A 21,577-nucleotide genomic window follows, 5' to 3' on the forward strand; every position below is an offset into this window, starting at 1 on the left:
TTAATTGTGTTCTTCACTGAACGCAACCCAAACCACCTTCTCATATAAATTATCCATGGTCAACTATCTTCTCATCACAATAAACATTTAAGTTAGCAACAGAGTGATACCGCTAGACTGGGTCGAACCTCTTTTTTATGAAGGCATGTGATCATATGAACAAAAATGTATCGCTGCTTTCCTTTAATGCTGGCATATCTGTCAAGAAACAGTATTTCTTTTTAATTTTATATTTAACGTATTCTGTGGATTGGAATTATTTTTTGACAATCGTTAGAGGGAGACCTACAGAAGTAAGAGGATCCCAGGAGAAAGCTATCTCAGTCTTTCTGTATCTCACTATGGTATTATTTTTGTAATACGTTATATTTATAATATAATCGATCTTTTTTAATCAGATATGCCACTATTCAAGTCAGGCAGCGATATATTTTTATTTTTTAATCATTATTTTACCAATGTTAGTATCAATGTGATCCTCTCTTTCCTAATCCATTAAAAAAAAGAAAAAATGCTCATTAATTCAAACAGGAAACATGATTGAAAAAACTTAAGATGAGAGCTTAAATAATAAATTATTTTCTCGGTATTTACTTTAAATCATTTGATTTGGAATTTTGAATGTTACTGTCCAAACTAAATAGTTTTCAAGATTCTGTAATTGAAAGCGCTTGTGAAAAACATATACCTTTTAAAAAAATAAATCTTAAAGAGATACCAAAATAATCCTTTCAACTAAATTTTGAACTCGAGTAATTAATATTTAATATTATGGTATGCATAACAGATTAAAAAAATGAATAGGTACTATGTTTCAACTATAACATCTTTCTGTTATTATATTTATTCCACTAAGAGGATTATCTTGAAACATCATGACTGTACCGATGTGTGTCATTATTTGTTATTATAATCAACAACAAATGCAAAATAAAGAATTAATACACTTCTTCATAAAATAAGCTTCTCTTTAAATGTAGTGAAAATAATTTATTTGAGTGTAACATGCACTTCATAAATTAAAAATAAAATCTTTTCGATTGCTAACATAAGTTGTAAAATAAATTAATATTAATAATAAAGAAGCTCATATTAATTAGCATAGGTGATATACTCAAAGTGGGTTGGACACAGATACTTTTAATTTTTTTTTTATTACGACTGTTTCAAATATATTAGTACAATAGTTTCTGATTTAAATGTTTTTATAGAATCACAGAGCATGGGCGATAAAAACATGTATTGATATTTACTATTACTAATGGCTGTTCGAGGAATCAGTCCCATTTCTTTCTATTTTAATATCTATTTTAAACCAAGAATGCTACTAAGATTATATTATAATACATGAAAACAAAAATCAAACTCCTTAAGAGGAATTACGGCGTAAAATTGATCTTTTAAAAACGGTCATGGAAATTATAATAGTTTATGCACATGAATACGTGGTTAAAATTACACCGCAAAACATATGATTTCATACTACACGTATTCCTATTCAATGACATTAAAAATTTATAATTTCTAAACATTTTTATATCATTTTGAAATGACTGGCAAAGTAGAGGGCACAATGGCTGAGGAATGTCATCATATATCTTTCCAACAATGGTAAGTTTCCTCGATTTATACCCGCCATGACCAGGTCATCATAATTCAAATAACTAGTTCCACATTCAAACGAAACAGGCACTTATAAGAACATTGCAAATTCATAGGAAACATGCTGTATTAATGAAAGTCGTCCATTTAACCGTAGGTTGTGAATTTATATCCAGGCAGCACTGAACTTCAATTATTCTTCATTTTGCAAATTAAATACTTCAGCTGGGTCATTGCCTTTAATATCAATATAATATTATTACGCTTTAACCAAAAATACTTGTATAGTGTAATAAATCATACTTTATTTCTAAACGAATATCTCCATAGCAAGCTTGCGCATTAAATTGTGCGCATCATCAAAACATATCTGGAAGCCATTTTGTTTATTTTCGAGGGTAGGCAGATACTTCGGAAATTCATGATCTTACGAATTGACAGTCCGTAGATATATATATTAATTTTGATATATATGGTTGCGTTGTTTCCCCTGGCAACAGGGGGTGAAGAAATCTGCAGACATTGGGCGCAATTCAAGTAAACCCGTCAAACATACCGTGTCGGGTAAAAACTACCTTTCAACTGAACGTGTGACTTTAAAGAAATCAAAACTTGAATATCAGCCGGTACCCATTGGAAATATGAATCACATCAGATTTCAAACTGTACATTTAATGAAAGAAGATGGAATGGAAGATATGGACACACAAGAAGGTCAGTTGATTGTATTAAGCAAAGTAAAGTAAAAAAAAAAACATTTTATTTAGAGTTACTGAAACATGCGCACATTATTTATTAACTTATGTGGCGTTTCATTGTTTGGAAGGTTTACTTAGTTTATTTAATTGTGAAGAATATACAGCCATTATGAGATTAAGTATATTGAATTAAACCTCTCAATGTTCCTTGTTCATCAGGGTCTTCATTAAAATTGACAAGAATTTGTATTTAGTACGAATTAGCACACCACTGTTCTTGGTAATAAATATTGTTATAGTAAATTTATTAGTGATAATAATTTATATAAAAAAAATCATTACCATAGTTATGTATTAACATGTTTCAAATGAGGTCTATTAATAAGATTTAGAAATATTGCAATTACTGATAAGTTTTGTCTTTAATGTATTATTTAGTGACATGCTACTGATTTTATGTCCATCATGGTTAGTTTGCTGGCAGCTAAGCTCATTTACTTCCATCCAGAACTTGACATCTTCCTGCAGTTATGATTTAAGTACATCTTAGTTATTTATTTATTTTTGAATTGCAGATTTTAATCTTATTTTCTGTGCTTCATTAAGTTTGTCAGGAAAATCTATTCTGAGATTTTGGTTCAATGACCTACACTATTTAGATTATTTGCTGAAAATTGTATTTTATTCATCAATAATTTTTACCTAAGTTGTATTAAATGAAATAGTACCGTGTTGTTTGACCTAATTGCTGTTTATTTTGTCATCATATAGTAAGTTAGTCTGTATAGGTTAACCAGTAGAAGACACATTCCTATATCTATCCACCTAAATCTGTTTTGCTTTGTGAACTATATTTTTCAGTTATTAATATGTTAAGCTGCCCATCATTTCTCATGTTACTACACATCTGAGGTTTTTTTATTATGCTAAAGAAGTATGACTAAATGTATTCCAACTTGGGTATAATCAATTTTATGAGGTATAAGTTTTGATTTTCAATTTTAATTCCTTGGCTAAACTATTATCAATATATTTGTTAAACTTTATCATGTTTGTAGGTTTTAATAGTTAGTTCAAGTTTTTACTCCGGTTAATTTATAATTGTTTAACGTTTTCTTGCTAATTTTTTTCAATGGTCTTAAATATCATGCAATTTAAGAATGATTAATAAATGTATGCAGATAAGATATAAGAAAGTATCATAAATAAAATATGTTACTTTTTTTACATTTATCTGTAAACCTTTTCTTAACCAAACCTAAGAACAATTATGACTGTTGTTTTTAAATTTTTTTTTTCTGTTCTAAGTTTTAATTAAACCTGTAAGATCTTATTTAAGAGTTTCTCCCATTGCATTTGTTTTAGAATTTTTATAACTTATATGGTAATAAGAATATTATTAAAGATCAGATTTACATTAACTATTATTTTAAGTTTCATCAATATTATTATTTATTGATCTAATGTGTCCAGAATCTATATTGGGATTCAAGATGAGTTACCTTAAAAATTTTAATAATAAAAATCAGCTGCTGGTGAATACATTAACATGTTTTCATAGTATTATTATTTCAGTCAACTATTACTTGCTAAGTAAGAATCCACCTTAGTAATTTTATATTTAATTAGTGAGATTACATTTTATTTTGTTTTTTTCTGAACAATCAGACAATTTATGGGAACAATCTCTATTTAAAAACTTTTTGAATATTTGTAAAACGGATCAAAAAAATCATTGTTTGAATTGACATATGCTTTTAATTGGTTAATCATCATTGAACAATTAAAGCATTGTCAATTTCTGACTTGTTTCTTTTCAATAATTTTCCATATCCCAAGGCATTTTTTTTTTTTAACCTTAAACATGTTAATATGTATTTTTTCCAAAATATATAATGTAATTTGAAAATTATAGAACTAAGGGACCCATATATTTTTAGTTTGTTGACTGAAATTTACATTGCTCCTGTAGTTAATTAGGTCTCTATTTGCTTGATTTGTTATTATTTATTATTTTTTAAAATAGTATTAGATTAAACTCTGAGAATCTTTCATGTATCTTACTTTTTGCATTATCTCCAAGTTGTGTGGCGCATAAAAGAAATATTAGTCTTAAGTTAATTATTCTAAGGTTTATGATTGTTTTTTTTTCTGTTTTAGTTAACAGAAATCTAATTGCTTTAATCATCTTATATCGCTACAGTTGCTTATTTTGATTATGCAGTATACCAATATGCATTAGTACATATGTATATTCTAAATTAATTTACAGAAATTGATGTTCTTAAAGGGTGTAAACTAAAATTTACTCATAAGTAAATTGTAGAATTTATAAAAGTTACCGACAACTTAAGTTATTGTCCATTTGTGTTAGTACCCCATTATTGATGAAGAAAATAATCATCTAATATTGCTTTTATTATTAGCAATGAAATAGAATTATTGAAAGTAATCAAATATAATGTTTTGTATATAGATTATCTTTTTTGTTTTCTAAATATTAATGTTAACAAGTCCTCAATTTTGAATTTTTTAAACATACAATAGTATTTTTAGTTAAATTTATTGTTGTATTTTATTTGCTTGGTGAAAAATATCCTTCACGTAGTAAAATTTTGAACCATTTGCTGACAATATTGCCCATTCCTTAAAAAAATTATGACCCATTGCGTTAATTGATACCAGTTGTATGCAATTTCACAAACCTTTAATAAAATGAATAATAATTTTATTTTACAGGATCATAATACTGTTTCAAGCGTAGGCTCATCAATTTACCAGGGTGAAACAGTTTATTTGTTTTGGGGTATGCTCAAAAATTGCTCGACAAAAATAATGTATTACTGAATTGTTATGATGACAACTAGTGAAATTCAACCTATAGTGAATTTTCTACAGAGGCCGATGCATACAGTCCTGTGAACCTCTAAGGTTAGATGATTTACTCCATTGCATAAGACACTTGCAAATTGTGCTATAACTGAAGTTTGGGTATTATTTTGGAAAATATGATTCTGCAATGCAACCAAAGCAATTCAAAAATGAATATGTGATTTCCCCTTTTTCCTCTAAAAATAAATATGTGATTCCCCATTATGCATTGCTAAGAATAAAACTGAATTCACATGTTTTACTGCTGCATGATTTATTGTTATCATCGAACTATATTTGTGATATATACTCCATTTAACCAAATATTAAAATAGCATACACAAGGACTCAATAATAACCCATTAATATTTTTTTTTAAGTATTAATGTTTTTATATTTTACCTGCAATGTAGTTTTTCACATACAATTAATGAAAATTATACTCAGTGGAATGCAATTAAGATCTTAGATATAAATAATGCACTTAACCTGATCATATTCTGAAAGGGTTACAGATTAATGCACCCTTCTGCTGTGGTTTTTGGAAAATAATTTCTTATAGACATTTATTTAAATTAAAATTGGTAATGAAAAAGGGTAATTCCTACTAGATAATTTAGTATATCTTAATAGGTTTCTGGGAATTAATTTTTTAATTAATAGCTACATTTTTAATCTAGTAAATATTTTCTTTATTATTACATAACTTCATCATAGATCGGCGATATTTTATGAATTTTTCCGAAAGTTATGAATATTGGTTTAATCGTCCTATTTATGTCCTGTCATCTTACATATTAAGAAGTTCAATAGGCTTGTGATTTATTTTTATTTGATTACTAGGGGGGTACTTCTGTCTGCCTAATGGCAGACCAACCCCCATTTTAAAAATTATACAATTGTTCATTTAATTGTACTACTCATTAAAATAATATGTAAAATAAAATATTACACGGTGATCATATAAAAGCTATTTTTATATTAAAGAAAGATTACCTGTTCTCCTAAGAGTCATTAATAGCAGTACTCAGATGTTGAATCAACTCAAATTAAATGGGGGCAGGTAGGTATGTTGTATCATTTCCTCTTATGCCAAAATGGGAAGATGATGCTTAAATGAATTTTGTATTTCCTTGGATAATTGGCTGGCCAAAAACTGTTTTGATGGCTTTAATCACAGATCCAGTTATGTCCTGTAATGTCTTACAATTCGGATTTATTGATTCATTCTTATACAGTACTAAAAAAATTTTGTTTTTCATGGTTGTCTAAACTTTTTGGATCATATTCAACAACTGGTCATTCCATTTCGAATCATCCAATCAAAATTTGACATTTAACCCATCCAATTAGATTCTTACAGTATTTTTTTTCTTTTACATTTTCTATCCTCAAACAATTATTAATCATGAAAACAAAGATTTTTGATGTTTCTACTCAACCTTATGATAATTGCAATGAAATTCTTTTTTCTTTTACTATAATTTTTGTTTTGGTAACTGTCATCTTTAGTTTTTATATTATTCTAACGAGTCCTATCTTTTTATTAGCATTTCACTCAAAAAGAATTTTTTTTTTTAACTAGTATTTTAATAGGATAGTTAAGGAACATTCAATAAAAAAAAAAAAAATTACTGAGGCTTTTGCATATTTATTTATTCACATGGGGATAGGACTTCAATATTAGGGTAGTCGCAATTATTTCTGAAAATATGTAGTGAACCAATTTCTTAAAAGTGTAGAGGAAGATGAATACTGTTAAAACTTAATATAGAATACTATTTAGATATTTACTTTAGATCATTCAAACAATGTGATTATTTTAATAGGCATAATTTATTGTCCGATCCCTAATACTTAATTCAGTTACAAAGTGATAAAAATAAACTTTTGTAGTATTATAAATGTATATGACAGTAATACTAATAATTATATTTTACCATCAGTTACAAATCTTAATTTCTTTGATTAAATCACAAAAACTGGTTTAAAATAGGTTTCTTTTATAACTATAGAAGTGCAAACAGCATAGAATAATATATGAGAAACATCTGAAGAAAATAAGGAATAAGAAGTCACAAAAAACAAATCAATATTGTAGAAACAAAATAAAACTAAAAGGAAGTAGTTATGATTTACAGAACCGACAATAAGGTGCAAAAATCAAAGGATCTCAATTAGATATTCTCTGACAAAGAAAGAATCCCTACTGAGTGGGAAATTTCTACAAAAGAAAAAGATCAAAATCAAGTTCAATGATTTATATCTAGCGCTGAGAACGATTTATAGCAATGCAACATCATTGCAATAAAATTATTAGTGTATATATATACACACAAATGATTGACTATATTATTCAAAATATGAAGGAGATGGTCAGGGTGCAGTCAAAAGGGAACAAAAAATAATTGTTAACTTTTGTTTAGGAAACCAACAAAATTCTTTATAAATAAGCAAATTGTCATTTGAATTTTATGTTTATTAAAATTTATTGTAAAAACATTTTGTTTTAGGTTTAATTTTGTTATAGTATTGTACATTTATATTGTATTAATAATATATTGTTTTAATTGTTACATCTGAGACTTCAATTAAAGGCTAGTACATATTCTTGAGTTTTTTGACCATTGGAACAGTATTTCAGTGATATAGTGATTTGTAAGCAGTTCTGAGACATTTTAATGTTTTTATAGAATACATGGACTTTTATTGATCAGATTTGTATTGTAGTATGTCAGTGACAATTACACCATCATATGCAATACCATTTTATTTAAATACAAAGAAAGATATTATCCATTAATTTCTTTAAAATTTTATCTTTTAAACTTCCTATAAATATTTTCACTTTTTTAGCATACATTATTATTATTATTCTATGGGCAACAGACCATAGAGGCCTAAGTCCTCGCGCGATTTATTTCCTAATATTAGGATGTAATATTCCTAGTATTAGGAAATGCATCGCGCGCTTCTTGACGTGTTTTTTTTCGCAGGGTGGGTTCGTCAATCCCACGCCCATTTTTTGTGAGTGTCACCCATTGGCTAACAGGCCTCACAAATGCCTGGGGGGAGGTTGTCTGTAAGGATTGCATTATTTTGTGCTTGAAAAAAGGCCGGGTGGGACCGGGATTCGATCCGACAACCTGTGGATTGGTAGACTGCTGTTAAGTTGCTTGGTACTGTTGCAAACAATTTTCTGATACTGAATTTCTTCACTTACGGTTAGTTTCCTTTTACTTTTATCTGAACATATTATGAAGTGTTTTCTCATTTATTGTTTAATTTGAATATTCTGCTCTCGGTGGATGGTATCCAGTGTATATAAAAGGTCTCACCAAGTATGTTGGTCATTTAACACACTATTTTGAAGCTAGATACCTAATTCCTATTTAAATGCGAAAGTGAAATTTTGAACATGCTTCGACATATGCCTAACAGTAGCCCATTGAAAAGTTGAATATGCTTTGATATCAACACTCAGTGTGTTTAATGAAATTAAGCTTGGGAGATCAATATGCAAGCATATATGATTTTTTAAGTGAAATAAATAAAGTCATGTTTATTTTCTATCTACTATATTATTTAGTTAATTAACTTAAGATTTAATTCTTCTTCCTCCCCCTATTATTTCTTAAAGAGGTTATTGGGGATTCTTTTTTATTTTGATTTCTCCTCCTACTCAACTTCCCCCAGTCATGTTTTTTGTTACTTATGTAAGTACTCTTTTTCAAAAACAGAAAGACAAATTAATCAAAATTATATCCATTTGTTTACAACATTATTTCATTTAATAGGTTTAAGTTGAAAAGATTCTGATTTGTGACCAAATGCTTGACGAGATCAGTTGTTGATTTTCGAAACAAAGTGGAGGCTGTAATGTGGATGTATCCTTCAACAGAAACACCCAAGGGAAATGATGGATCATCAGTCATCTTAGTGTTGAATAAATAGGGTGCCCACATTGTTTCCTTGGATGAGTTTGGAGATGGTCTGATGGATATAACATTGATGAATTTTGAAACTTGCCCATTTGTTAAAGATGATAGTATCTAGAATTACAGAAGTCAGCCTTTTAAAATAATTTACACTCCTGTGCTCACACACTATCTTAGACATATTAAGTAAACTTCTTAGATGAAAGTCAAAGAAATGTGTTAACTGAAATGAGTTGCAATAGTATGATATTTCTAAAATAAACAGTGATTTACCTTGGTCTGGACTATATTATGGATTGATTTTTTTATTAGTGTTGTAGAAGTCAATATTTAAGGCTTTCCCTTGAAACATAGCCCCTGGCTTTTGTCATTTTGTATACTATTGAACTGCCAGTTTTTCTAACAGTATGGTTTATATTATTCAAACTATTGAAATTCAACGTTTTTTCCCTTCTAGTAAACATTATTATTGGATACTTGGCTATAGTCTCTTATTTATCATTCATTTATTCAATTGTTTATTTTTAAGGATGTGTCAAATGAATTTGATTTTATCTAATTGTTACAGAAAAAAGGGAGTGGCGTAGGCCTGGTTGTGGCAAACTATTAATTATTTTGTCATATAACTCCTGATACATCCACCGATCCTCCTGTGGTACAACCAGTCTCCATAAAATTAATATCCTTAACTGAGGGATAAGCCAGACAGTTGAGTCCGATCCTGACCAATCAGCTCTTTGCACAACTCTAGAACAGTAGTTCCTTACCATATACTATTCCATACTTTATTTTGTAAACATCCCTTCTAGTTGGCCAGATTTCCCATAATCTAGAACCTAAATTTGTCTTAATCTTCTGCCCAATTACATAAAAAAGCATAGATAGATTATGTAAATTATATTACATAAATGTTATATATTTGTATGTTACATTTATCATACAAATATATATGTATTCATATTTCAATTAATAACTGAAGTTACCAAGTAATAACAGGTAGCAATTTATGGAATCGGATTACTGTCCTTATAATACAACAGTTTATGGCTAAATTTTAATTAATATAGTCAGAAAAAAATTGTGTGGAACTTTTAGATCACCTCTCTGAAGAAACATCAGGAATTAATAATTTATGAGGAAAAAGAAAGAATAAAAATCTTATAATAAATAATAAGGTCTATATTCTTCTAGGAAACAGGAGCTGGTGTCAGTAGTTGTAATCAGTATAAGTGAGTTTTGAAGTTCTCACTGCTGGTGCGTGTTTTGTACAATAGTACTTTCTTTTGCCCTTAAATTATTACCATAAGTACTTTCATGAAAAAGACATCTAATTTTTATATGGTGTCACAATTCTGAAAAGGTTTTGTTCAACAATAATTGAGGTTTTGCCTTGAAAAGAGAAGGGGTAAATCCTATTATCTCCATGAGTTACTAATTTACTAAAATAATAAATAAACAATTGTCATTAGAAAAAGAAATTATAACAATGCTGCGTATATTATTCTATTAACTATTTCCTAAAAGTTTTTCATTCTAACTCTTAAATTTCATTGTTTTGTAAAATTATATCTCTTGGCCCCTTTTCTACATCATCGCTTCAATTATAGTAGATATGAATCACAACGTACCTAAATAATAATGTGAAGTACAATGAGCTGGGGTTTAGTTGCTCAGTTTCAAGACACTTTTTTACTTTCATATATCTATGAAGCAAGAAAAAGTATTGCAATTGTGAAAAATTCCGAATGCCAGTTTTCAAGGAAATACACATTTTGCGGTACCCTGAGTGCCAAATAACCAAGGGTGTGTGTGTCTGTGCGTGCGTGAACAGCCCAGTTCAAAATTGAAAGTAGTATGGAACTGAAATTACTTATTTAAGGTAAATGCTTGAGGTGTGCCAGTAACGTTTTTGATTATTTCACCTGACCGGAAGTACTACTACGATTATAGAATCGATTTTTCCAATTTTGTTTTTGTGTTTTGTTGATTGATGACTTGATTTTGATTAAACTCGCCAAGTCAATGTACCATAAAATGGTTTTAATATCAGCTATATACAAAATATCAAAAATTGCATGAAATAATAATATATCTGATTCTAATGGGAAAATCCAAGACCGCTCCATCTTTCCCACTTGCATTACAGCTTCATTTTCTTTTCTTAAACTATTGTATTCTTGGCATGAAAATGAATTTAAGTATGTTATTCCCACCTCAAAAAATCCTACTATACAAATTTTTATAGCAATAGAAAAAGCAGAATTTTTTTGTTTATACTTATGCCTTTCCTGGTGTTTAGTTTTTTTTTTTCCTTACAAATAGCAATAACTTCAACATGAGCCCACCAATTTGCATAAAATTGGGGACTTGCGTCAGGTAGTTAGTGGAAGTTGTGTAATGCGCGCATTGGACCAGATTTTTAAGAGCCTACAATATCATTAACATTATAATCCTAATATACCTAAAGTCTAAAGTTAACAAACTAATATTCAAAACTTTTTGACTGATTTCGAAAAATTAATTTAGAAGAGGAACATTTCTCATTCACTTTAGAGGAGTAAATGAGATTAATAAGTGGACTTTAAAAAGTTAAACTAGAAAAAGAATGACAGAAATAAAATAAACATACTGGTTATTTCTTACCAAAATAGTTATAAATTTCTTGACAATAGTTATTGCAATACAACAGCTAATAAATAAATATAATACACTAATACTCTGTTTTGAAAAGAACCAAGATAGTAGGAAATAATAGCTACAAAAGGTCTAACCTTTATTTCTTCATACGTGGTCAGACTGTAAGAACAGATGATTAGGTAACCTTTACGAATTTAGATGACTGGAAAAGATTATCCTTGCTTTCATGCTGTGAAAATGGCTGGTCAAGACTTGTTTATGTTTTACCCATATTAATAAAATCAGAGTTTACTTGGTTAATTTTTAAAATATATATATATTCAAGTATCCCTCAAAAATGCCAAAAGTCAAAAGATTTCCTAGTAATAAAACCTTAAGGTGAAATTCTTCCTATGGAGCTTTTTAATAAAAGCATCTTAATTAATTTTTTTTAATGTTTAGGGGTCTTTTTACTCCCATCATCAGATTATCTAATCCTTATCATTAACATCAACTATTTTATAATTAAAATTTTAAAATCAAGTAATCTATAAGATTAGCATCTACAAGTAATCCATAATGATTATATAAATGTATAGCTATCAAGGTTGACAAAATTTTAGTTATGAAATGGCAAATGTTTAGGAACTAGATAACCTAACCTAATGATAGTAGTAAACCCCCGAAATGTTCGTAAAAATTAAAAAGCTTGAAAGAGAGAAATACACCTCAACATTCAAATATATTATAACAAAAGACTTGCTAGTCATAAAAAAGAATGAAACTGCTTGTAAAGTTTCCAAACATACTTTCATAAAATTATTGAAAAAAGAAATAATGAAACTATTGGACTGAATATATACACTCCCTAAATACCCAGTTAAAAAAAAATTTCAATTGATGTTTTCGTTCTGTAAAATAACTAGTTTGCCACACCTTTCTTTTCATTTATTTTTTTAACCATGCTTAAAAGATTATCTGTCGCAAGTTATTTATAATAGGTATTAGTATCCTTTTTAGAATATGGTTTAACGTCGATCTTAAGAAGTTTAATTGTTAAATCAAAATTAAAAATGCAATAAAACAAAAAAGTAGGTGACAGCTATCAATTAAGAGTGAGTACTTAGCAAACTGTGTGAATGTTTGGCTGTGAATATTATGAAAAATCTCTTGCCATGTAGTTTCATCCATCGATACATTTTAAATCCCATATTCACAAGGTCAGTCCTAATGTAAATCTTCCTTCTATGTCTCAATTTAATCTTCGGATGTTTGGCTGTCATTAGCACGAGGAGAGCAATTTATTGATGGGTATTTTGTCTTCTTTAAGCTTCCACCTTTGTTCAGATTTGCTTTGCGTTTTCTGCTACCTATTTTCTGTGGATTACTACTAACTTTTTAAGGATACTTATCTCCAGTTGTACTTACAGTAGAAGTTGTATATTAATAAGCCAAGAATCTTTCTCGAGCAAATTCAATATTTATATCAATCATTGTCATTAGTCATATGTAACTCAATGTTCTTACTTATTACAATCTAACCAAACTCATTAAAAGTGCCCTAAAAGGAGTAGAAATTTAAAAAATAAAAGTGGAACTTGGAATTGTACTTGTGAATGAGAAAGTGGAATTATTTATAATTTGCAAATGATAATTATAATGCTTCAATTTTTATTATTTATTTTTTTTTTTTAGTTGAGGCGATGGAAACCCTTGTAGATGGAGGAGGCGGTGATGTTACTGAGAGTGGAACAATCAATGGTGAAATGCATGATCCAATTCTTCTGGATACTGAAATGGAAGAAGGTTAGCTATAAATTTATTTAGAGATCAATTTTATTTGTGTTTGAATTTCCTCTTTTATTTTCTTATTTTTTAAATTTAGATGATGCAAGATCTGAGGCAACTTTCCGCCATACAGTTATCAACTTTAGTAAATTAAAGGATTCCCAATTGTCAGCACCATGTATTGTACGGAATCTGCCATGGAAAATCATGGTTATGCCTCGGAACTCTCAAACACAAGACAGGCAGCAGACCCGCAGCCTTGGATTTTTTTTGCAGGTTTGATTTATTTTTTTAAAGTATTTGTTAACAAGTACCAAGTACCTTACATATTTAAATGGATGCCTGATTTTTATTTCTCTCGTTTTGATAATCAATTTTTAAATTTTGAATTTCTTTACTAAAGTGGATCAGAACATTAAGGGTTAGTTTTTAATTTATTTTTTCATGTTCATATTAGTAAAATGAAAGTGTCCTAGACATATTTATGAATTAGATTTCAGAACTGCTCCAGTAATACCTTCTTATCGAATCAATATGAAAAAATTATAGCTGAGAGGTCAATGGGGAAACAGAAAAATTATGTGATTCATACAGAATACAAAAATAATATTTAATATTTATTAATTGGAGAAGTTTGTCGAGGGGGTGCGGTCAGCAAAGAACAACATAAATAAACAAAACCATATTTATTTATTTTATGCCGACGTTTCTTTATTAATAATGAATATTTATTGTTTTTTAGAATTTTTTACCATAATAAAGTATGTTGTGGACTGATCTTATAACAGAATAATGACAGTGTTGTAAGATAAAAAGTATATATTGTATTATAAATGCAATGTCAATGAAAATGGAGATTTCTAATCTGAACATTCCATTAGCTTAGCATTCTTCCTCATGTGGATTTGGTGTACAAATTTGTTCCCTTACTGCTACTAGTACTTGTAAATGTAAATGTGAATGTATTGTGGAGATTTAGAAACAATATTTCAATATTTTGATCATGATTATCAACTTAAATATTCTTATTTTCCTGATTGGATGATCAACCAATGATTCATATTAATAATGAATTTGATATTTAAATCTTTCTAGGGGGTTAATAGTTTAGATTTTAGGCTCTAGATCAACAGTGTTGTTTTTGCTTTAGAGAAAATATGTTTAGTTCAATGTCATTCACAAATTTCAGTATATAATATTTTTAACCATCTTTAATAATATCCCACAGAAGATTTGGTTTTTGATTAGTAAATTTTGAAGACTATTGTAACCAAACTAAGCCCTTAGATTTTCTTATTAAAGATTGTTTGAATTTTGCTTTACAAACAGCTTTCAAGTTTCAGTTTCTTAGTGTGACCAAGAAATATACTACTTTTGATTTTTATAGGATACCTGAATGAAAAAGTTGTATATCTATCATTTAAATAAAATAACCTAATAAAACCATTCTTAGCTTTTGAATGGTGTTTTCAAGATATCAAATAGCAGATGTTCTTACTTCATCTTTAGCTGTTAAGATATTTGGTGCGTTACTGTTGATGTGTATTAAGTTCTGTAGAAAACATTGATTGTTGTATTATTTTGACCCATGTGGTTGCAATAATTGATAAAATCCACTAAGCTTGTGTAATCAAATTAAAGTAGAGAAATGCCATAAAAAAAGTATTTGAATTAAACTTAGGTTGCTATTGTTTAATCAAATATAATAAATATATAATAAAAATTGTTATAAGTCATTTCAGATACCATGGTTTTCAAGTTTTTGTTTCTAGAAAATGACCCAACGTAAAGAAATCATGAAATTTCAAATAATTTAATAACTGTCTTTTCAGTTTAAAAAATGTATTTCTGCATTCTACTTCTACGACATTTCATCTTCTGGCCCTTGATTAATTTGAACAATGTTTATCTCATTATTAATAAATAATATTTTATTTTGTCAAAATTTTTAATGTAGTTTTTAATGACTAATGATGAGATGTCAGTTCTATTCTTTAAAGCATTCTTAAAAAGTAGTACTTAGATAATGAAAAAATTCTAGCTAATGTCTTTTATAAAAGATTTATGTACTATTTTGGTTTTACTTTTTGTTTTAGTGTAATGGAGAATCCGAAAGTACTACATGGAGCTGTCATGCTTCTGCGGAACTGCGACTTCTGTCTCAAAGAGAAGGAGGGGAGCCATTTTGTAGAAGTATGTATACATATATTTAGGAATAATATTAAGTATTTCTTAATGACTAATTACATTACTCATTTAATTAAATTAAGAACATTGTTCAGCTGTATAATTAAAGTTATATATACAAAAGGTCAGTACATTCTGATCAAAATTGATTTCTTTAAATTTTCAAAAAAATGTCAATGCTTACATGGTTTATAAATATGTGGTTTTTTGAAATAATAATTTTGAAAGTTCTCAGAATTTTACTTTTGAAAAGTAATATATAGGTTAAGTTGATTTTTATCTTAACTCAACAAATTATTGTTCATCTTTTCCTTCACCATTGCTTCTTCGGAAGGTTATCCAATCATCTTCACAATAAATTGCATTTGTTTTGACAAAGCAATAGCAATCCTTCTACTATTGTCCTTGCCCAGTCGCACTACCTTTCTTTTACAAGTGTTAAGTCGTAATAAGTTAATGGACGTTTATTTTCTCAACATGTTTTATAAAATTGGTTCTATGAATTTTTCTTAGCATTATTATTCCTTCGTATAAAATAGAGCAGGAATCAGTATATACATTTGTTTTGTATAGATAATATTTGTTTAGACCAAGTCTTGTTACTGTCCATATAAATTTCCTACTGAAGAATATTAGCTGAGATTCCTGGAGTTGTATTTTTTGTTTTTTTATACCACTAATTTTTTTTAACAGCTTTTCATTCCCATGAATTTCTCTATTTTTAAATATATTGTTATCGTTTTGACAACATTTAGGGCCATTTTGTGTATTAAAAAACATTTTATCAAAACATGTTTGAAAATAGTTGATACAGAAGCAGTTGGCAAGTTTTCAAAGTGTCATGATTTGAGATTCTGCCATCTTATTTATTGAGTCATATTTAGTGTTACCGAAATAGGATGCTATTCTTAAATATAAACACACAGCAAATAGAATGTTATCCTCATTTATAAAATCAGGTGTTTGCAATATATTATGGATAGTATGTTGTAATATATTATGGAAACTGAAAATCAGTTCATTTGTTCTTTGGAGAACTAAATTATGACACTAATTGTTACTTGCTTTAAGCTTTAATCCCTAAGGCTCTTTTTAGGGAAGAATAAATTGTATTGTATTAAATGGAAATGATTTCTAATTTTATATATTTCATAAAATTGAAATTACACAATGTGTACGTAATGCCCCTAGAAATTTCATCCTTGACAAGTGATTTTGGATGAAACTGGGGTAAACAAACAAGCCAAATGTTGTGAATAGGTTGGATGTTATAAACATTGAAAGAACAGTAGTAACCCCTATTCATGAGAGAGACAGTTGTTCTTGACCTAAATTTAAATTAATTTAGGTAGTTTGTTTTCTTAAGCAGTCATTTTTAACGATTCAAGAACATTTCGAGAAATGGTTGATATATTCATTTGTTATCTAATACATTCCTAAATTAATGAGGTGGCTTAAGGCAGAATAAAATTCTAATTTGTTTCATTTATGTATCTAAATATAATTGCATTTGATGTAATTTCTTATGCAAAGAAATTACATATCAACTAAGCATAAGAAATTACATACTATTCATAACCACTGTTCTGCAAAATTATTTAGGAATGAGTCATTCCACGTCAACATCACGCTGTTTTGAACCTTACCATCCCAGATTATCTTCAATTTGCCACAGGTTTTTTGTAGGTATCCTAGACTTTCTTAGTTTTTCCTGAAAATATGGTAATAGACACTCTACTTGTATCAAATGATAATGTAGGTGTTCTGCAATTTACCTACTTCTACCATAGGGGTTCCACCATTTTCCTATTAGTATCAAAAGGGTTCCGCCATGAAAAAAAAAAAAAAAACTGTTAACCACTGATCTAGAGCAATGTTTAATGGAAAGTCTGCTTTCTTTAGCAATTATTGCCTTACTGTTTTCAATAAATATAATAGCATCAACTACTTTATAGACAATTAGGTATGAAAGGGTAAGAAAACAAGCCAAAAAAGAGGTGACAGTAACTTTGTAATTATAATAAAATTACAACTATTAACAATTTAATTTGACAAAAAAAGTCTTTTATTACTTATTTTTGAATTGCAATATTAGAATTTTTTTTCAAGAAAGTCTTGTGTAATTACAAATATTAACAGAGAATATTTTATATTAGAAGATTGTTATCAGTGTTTAATTAATGAAGGAAGATGGTCTGTATGGCAGTTCAAAATATTGCTCAAATTGTACAAAATTATTTATTATGGACCAACAGTTCGCCCACTTTGCAAGGCTAAATCTAAAACAAGATTCGAAATCTAAGATTATTGTTAATCAGGGTATGATTATAAGATAACATTTAATTTAATTTCATATCATCTTATAAAAGCAAGTTTTGTACTGTTTGAGCAACTTTTTTTTGTTAATTAACTATGTGGAGTTTGTTCATATGGTTCTTCCCCATTCTTATATCATATTTCATGTTTAATTTGTACTTTGCCATTTTACATAGTGGTATTTTATCTTGTTTTAATGTTATTGCCTTCAAAGTAATTTGTCATGTTTGCTTCTCTAAATAATATGAATTTTAATTTAAAATTTAAATGTAACCATTTACATTATAAATATTTGTATTTTTAGAAATCCAACATTTATTCTACAGCAAGGAAAATGATTGGGGTTTTAGCCACTTTATGGCTTGGAATGAAGTTTTAGATCCAGAAAAAGGATATATTAAAGATGATAGTATCATTCTTGAAGTAAGTCGTTATATTCAAAAGTTCTTCTTGATTTGATATAGTGAGAAATAGGATATTAAAATGTAATTTTTGTAGGTTCATGTAACTGCCGATGCACCTCATGGCGTTAGCTGGGACTCAAAAAAACATACAGGTTATGTAGGTTTAAAAAATCAAGGTGCTACATGTTATATGAATTCTCTTCTACAAACTCTTTACTTTACAAATGAACTTCGAAAGGTAATATCTAATGTAAATAACTCTTTAATTTGTTTCTATTATTTTCAATGTATTAACCTTTTTTATGTTCTATAGGCTGTTTATAAAATGCCAACAGAAAGTGATGATTCTAGTAAGAGCGTTGCCTTAGCTTTGCAAAGAGTTTTCCATGAACTCCAATTTAGTGATAAGCCTGTTGGTACAAAGAAACTGACAAAATCTTTTGGTTGGGAAACACTTGATTCATTTATGCAGCATGATGTTCAAGAATTTCTTAGAGTTGTGAGTTATTATTTATTTGTTTTGGAAGAGTATTAGATGACCTTATATAATTGAAGAAAGATGGTCCAGGCGCCAGTCAAATAAGAGTACTCAAAAATAGCAGATTAGACTAGATCCCTACATTTCGATTCAAATTGCAGAGCTAATTAATGGGTATAAAAACATTGTAAAGCATGGTAGAACTATAAGATTACGTATAGAAAATTATATAAAAATAAATTGAGTAAATTAGAAGTAAAGAATATACTATTTTACATATGTATATTCTTTTAATTTACTCAGTTCATTTTTATATTTTTAATATAATTTTTTTTATCTAATCATCTCGACCTACTATACTTTACAATGTTTATATTTTGTTTATTTAGCCCTAATAAACACTTGTAATGTGAGTCCAAATGTGTTTAAAATGATTAGTTTTTTGTGTTATTTTAGAGAACCCTTATTTGACTGTCACCCAGACCATCTTGCTTCCATTGTTTGTTTGCTTTGCATCAAAGTTGACTAAGCTAATTTTAGTTGAGTATTTTTTAATGTTGCTCAGAAGGAAGTTTTTTAAAATATTTATTTTAAGTTATTCTCATTTATGCTTACATTTTGTTTTTTGTTTTAGTTATTAGATAAATTAGAAAGTAAAATGAAAAGAACTTGTGTAGAAGGCACTGTACCAAAGCTTTTTGAAGGCAAAATGGTGGTAAGTATAATTTTATTTTATAATATTATTTTTATATATATTTTTATTTTACTTTTAAAAATGTTTTTATTTTTCAAATTTCTAGTCATTTATCAAGTGCAAAAATATCGAATACAAATCTACCCGCATTGAAACATTTTATGATATTCAACTCAACATCAAGGGGAAAAAAAATAGTAAGTTTTTTATTATACATTTTCATTGATTCCACCACAAGTTACAAAATTTAACTATTATTTTTCTCATTAGTTACTGAGTCATTTAATGACTACATAACTGCTGAGGTTTTGGATGGTGACAACAAATATGATGCCGGTGAGCATGGCTTACAGGATGCTGAAAAGGGAGTCATATTTTCAAAGTTTCCTCCAGTTCTCCATCTGCATCTAATGAGGTTCCAGTATGATCCTATGACTGATTGCTCAGTAAAATTCAATGACAGGTATTAAAAAAAAAATAAAATAATGCAACAAATTATGTTTTAATTATTTATTTTTCTTTTAGTCCAATCCAATTAGGAATCTGGTTGCAAAAAAGCTAGATTAAGGTGGAAATTGTGTAAATTATGCATTCTGCTTATAAATTCAAGATACAACTCAAGTTTTTACTATTTTTGTGTATGACATTAAGCAAAACACCAAAAGGAAATCAAAATTTTTTTGGTTTATTAAAAATAACTAAAAAAATAATCAGTAATAAAAAACATAATTAATAATATAATTTGATTAAATTTTTCCTGTGGGGGTGAGGGGAGGGTGGAATTTTGGTTTAAAAAAAACACAGCTCATTAGGAATTACTAGGTTTGTTTTTGTCAAATAAATTCATTTTTCTGATATCTTTCAATTAGTAGTTGACAAGTTTATAAAATATTTAGAAGAGGTTTGATGTAATTGTTCTCCTTACTATCTCTAATTGCAAGAAAGCTAGCTTATAAGTCTCCTTCTACTAACTTGATCCTTAAATCACTCTCTGTCAAACACATATAGGTGTAATTAGATCTGAATTTCTCTCAAGCACTCTTATTTGATCTAATTTTACTGGCATATTCACATAATCTCTCGTTTTAATTATTATATATTGCATGATCTATGAATTATTAGTAATGTCATTCATTTATAGAAATGTGAGTTTTAAATTTTTATCATTTTGGGATAATTATGTACTTGTTATATAACTTCAGATCTGGAAAGTTTATCAATTTTATTTAAAAAATTGATGTTTAATTTGGAAGAATAATTTCTTCTTTTGTATTTATGGAATATAACATATTCCTGAACACCTCTACAATACAGAGAAACAAATACTGAAAATAAAAAAAAAGTTATTTTTCTGTAGAGAAAGAGGGATATCCTACTTGTGGATGTGATTCATTTTGAAACTGTTGTATGAATACAATCAGTTGACCAACCTTGTTTTATTTCTTTTGGATAATATCATATTTCAGAAATAATTAATCCATATTAACTGAACTTATGGATCACATTATTATTTAGCATGCAAATTGTCAATATAATAATAAATGTAACCCATAAAGTTTAAATAAAATTTTTAATCTCATCCAGTGATGATTAGAAATTTATTGCACTGGTCTTATTATTTTGAGAAAATACTCCAAATTTCAAAAAGAATCATTAAAAAAAAAAAAAGATTAGGTTTTATTTTACCATTAGATAAAAGTGTTTGTTATTAACAATTTATATTATCTGTTTAGGTTTGAATTTACTGAAAAAATTAATCTCTCTGAATATTTACAACAACCAGAATCGACACCTGCTATTTATACTCTCCATGCAGTTTTGGTACATAGTGGAGACAATCATGGAGGTCACTATGTTGTTTTCATTAATCCTAAAGGGGATGGAAAGGTAAACATAGGTTATTTCATTATTATTAAATAATAAATAAAATATTATGCACAAGTCAAGTTACTTACAAAAATATTACATTAAAATAAAAGTAAAAA

At 28.0% G+C, this 21,577-nt stretch overlaps 1 protein-coding gene across 4 annotated transcripts in view; it reads left to right on the forward strand.

Moving 5' to 3' along the window:
* Window positions 1–1,471: 1,471 nt before the first annotated feature.
* LOC106688434 (Ubiquitin-specific protease 7) overlaps window positions 1,472–21,577 on the forward strand; it is a 41,533-nt gene continuing 21,427 nt past the window's right edge. For 2 of the 4 annotated variants that reach the window (XM_014432882.3, XM_014432883.3), the window contains exons 1-11: window positions 2,019–2,316; window positions 13,421–13,531; window positions 13,611–13,789; window positions 15,610–15,706; window positions 18,321–18,439; window positions 18,515–18,658; window positions 18,734–18,919; window positions 19,533–19,613; window positions 19,699–19,789; window positions 19,863–20,055; window positions 21,326–21,479. In XM_014432882.3, coding sequence (XP_014288368.1) covers window positions 2,244–2,316; window positions 13,421–13,531; window positions 13,611–13,789; window positions 15,610–15,706; window positions 18,321–18,439; window positions 18,515–18,658; window positions 18,734–18,919; window positions 19,533–19,613; window positions 19,699–19,789; window positions 19,863–20,055; window positions 21,326–21,479 — 1,428 coding nt within the window. In that variant the 5' untranslated portion in view covers window positions 2,019–2,243. Of the gene's footprint in view, window positions 1,612–2,018; window positions 2,317–5,079; window positions 5,232–13,420; window positions 13,532–13,610; window positions 13,790–15,609; window positions 15,707–18,320; window positions 18,440–18,514; window positions 18,659–18,733; window positions 18,920–19,532; window positions 19,614–19,698; window positions 19,790–19,862; window positions 20,056–21,325; window positions 21,480–21,577 lie in introns of those variants that run through there. The other 2 variants (XM_014432885.2, XM_067051137.1) reach the window with 2 other exon arrangements.

This window comes from Halyomorpha halys, unplaced genomic scaffold (assembly GCF_000696795.3).
Source record: "Halyomorpha halys isolate HHAL.00 unplaced genomic scaffold, Hhal_1.1 Scaffold1128.1, whole genome shotgun sequence".
NCBI lineage: Eukaryota > Metazoa > Arthropoda > Insecta > Hemiptera > Pentatomidae > Halyomorpha > Halyomorpha halys.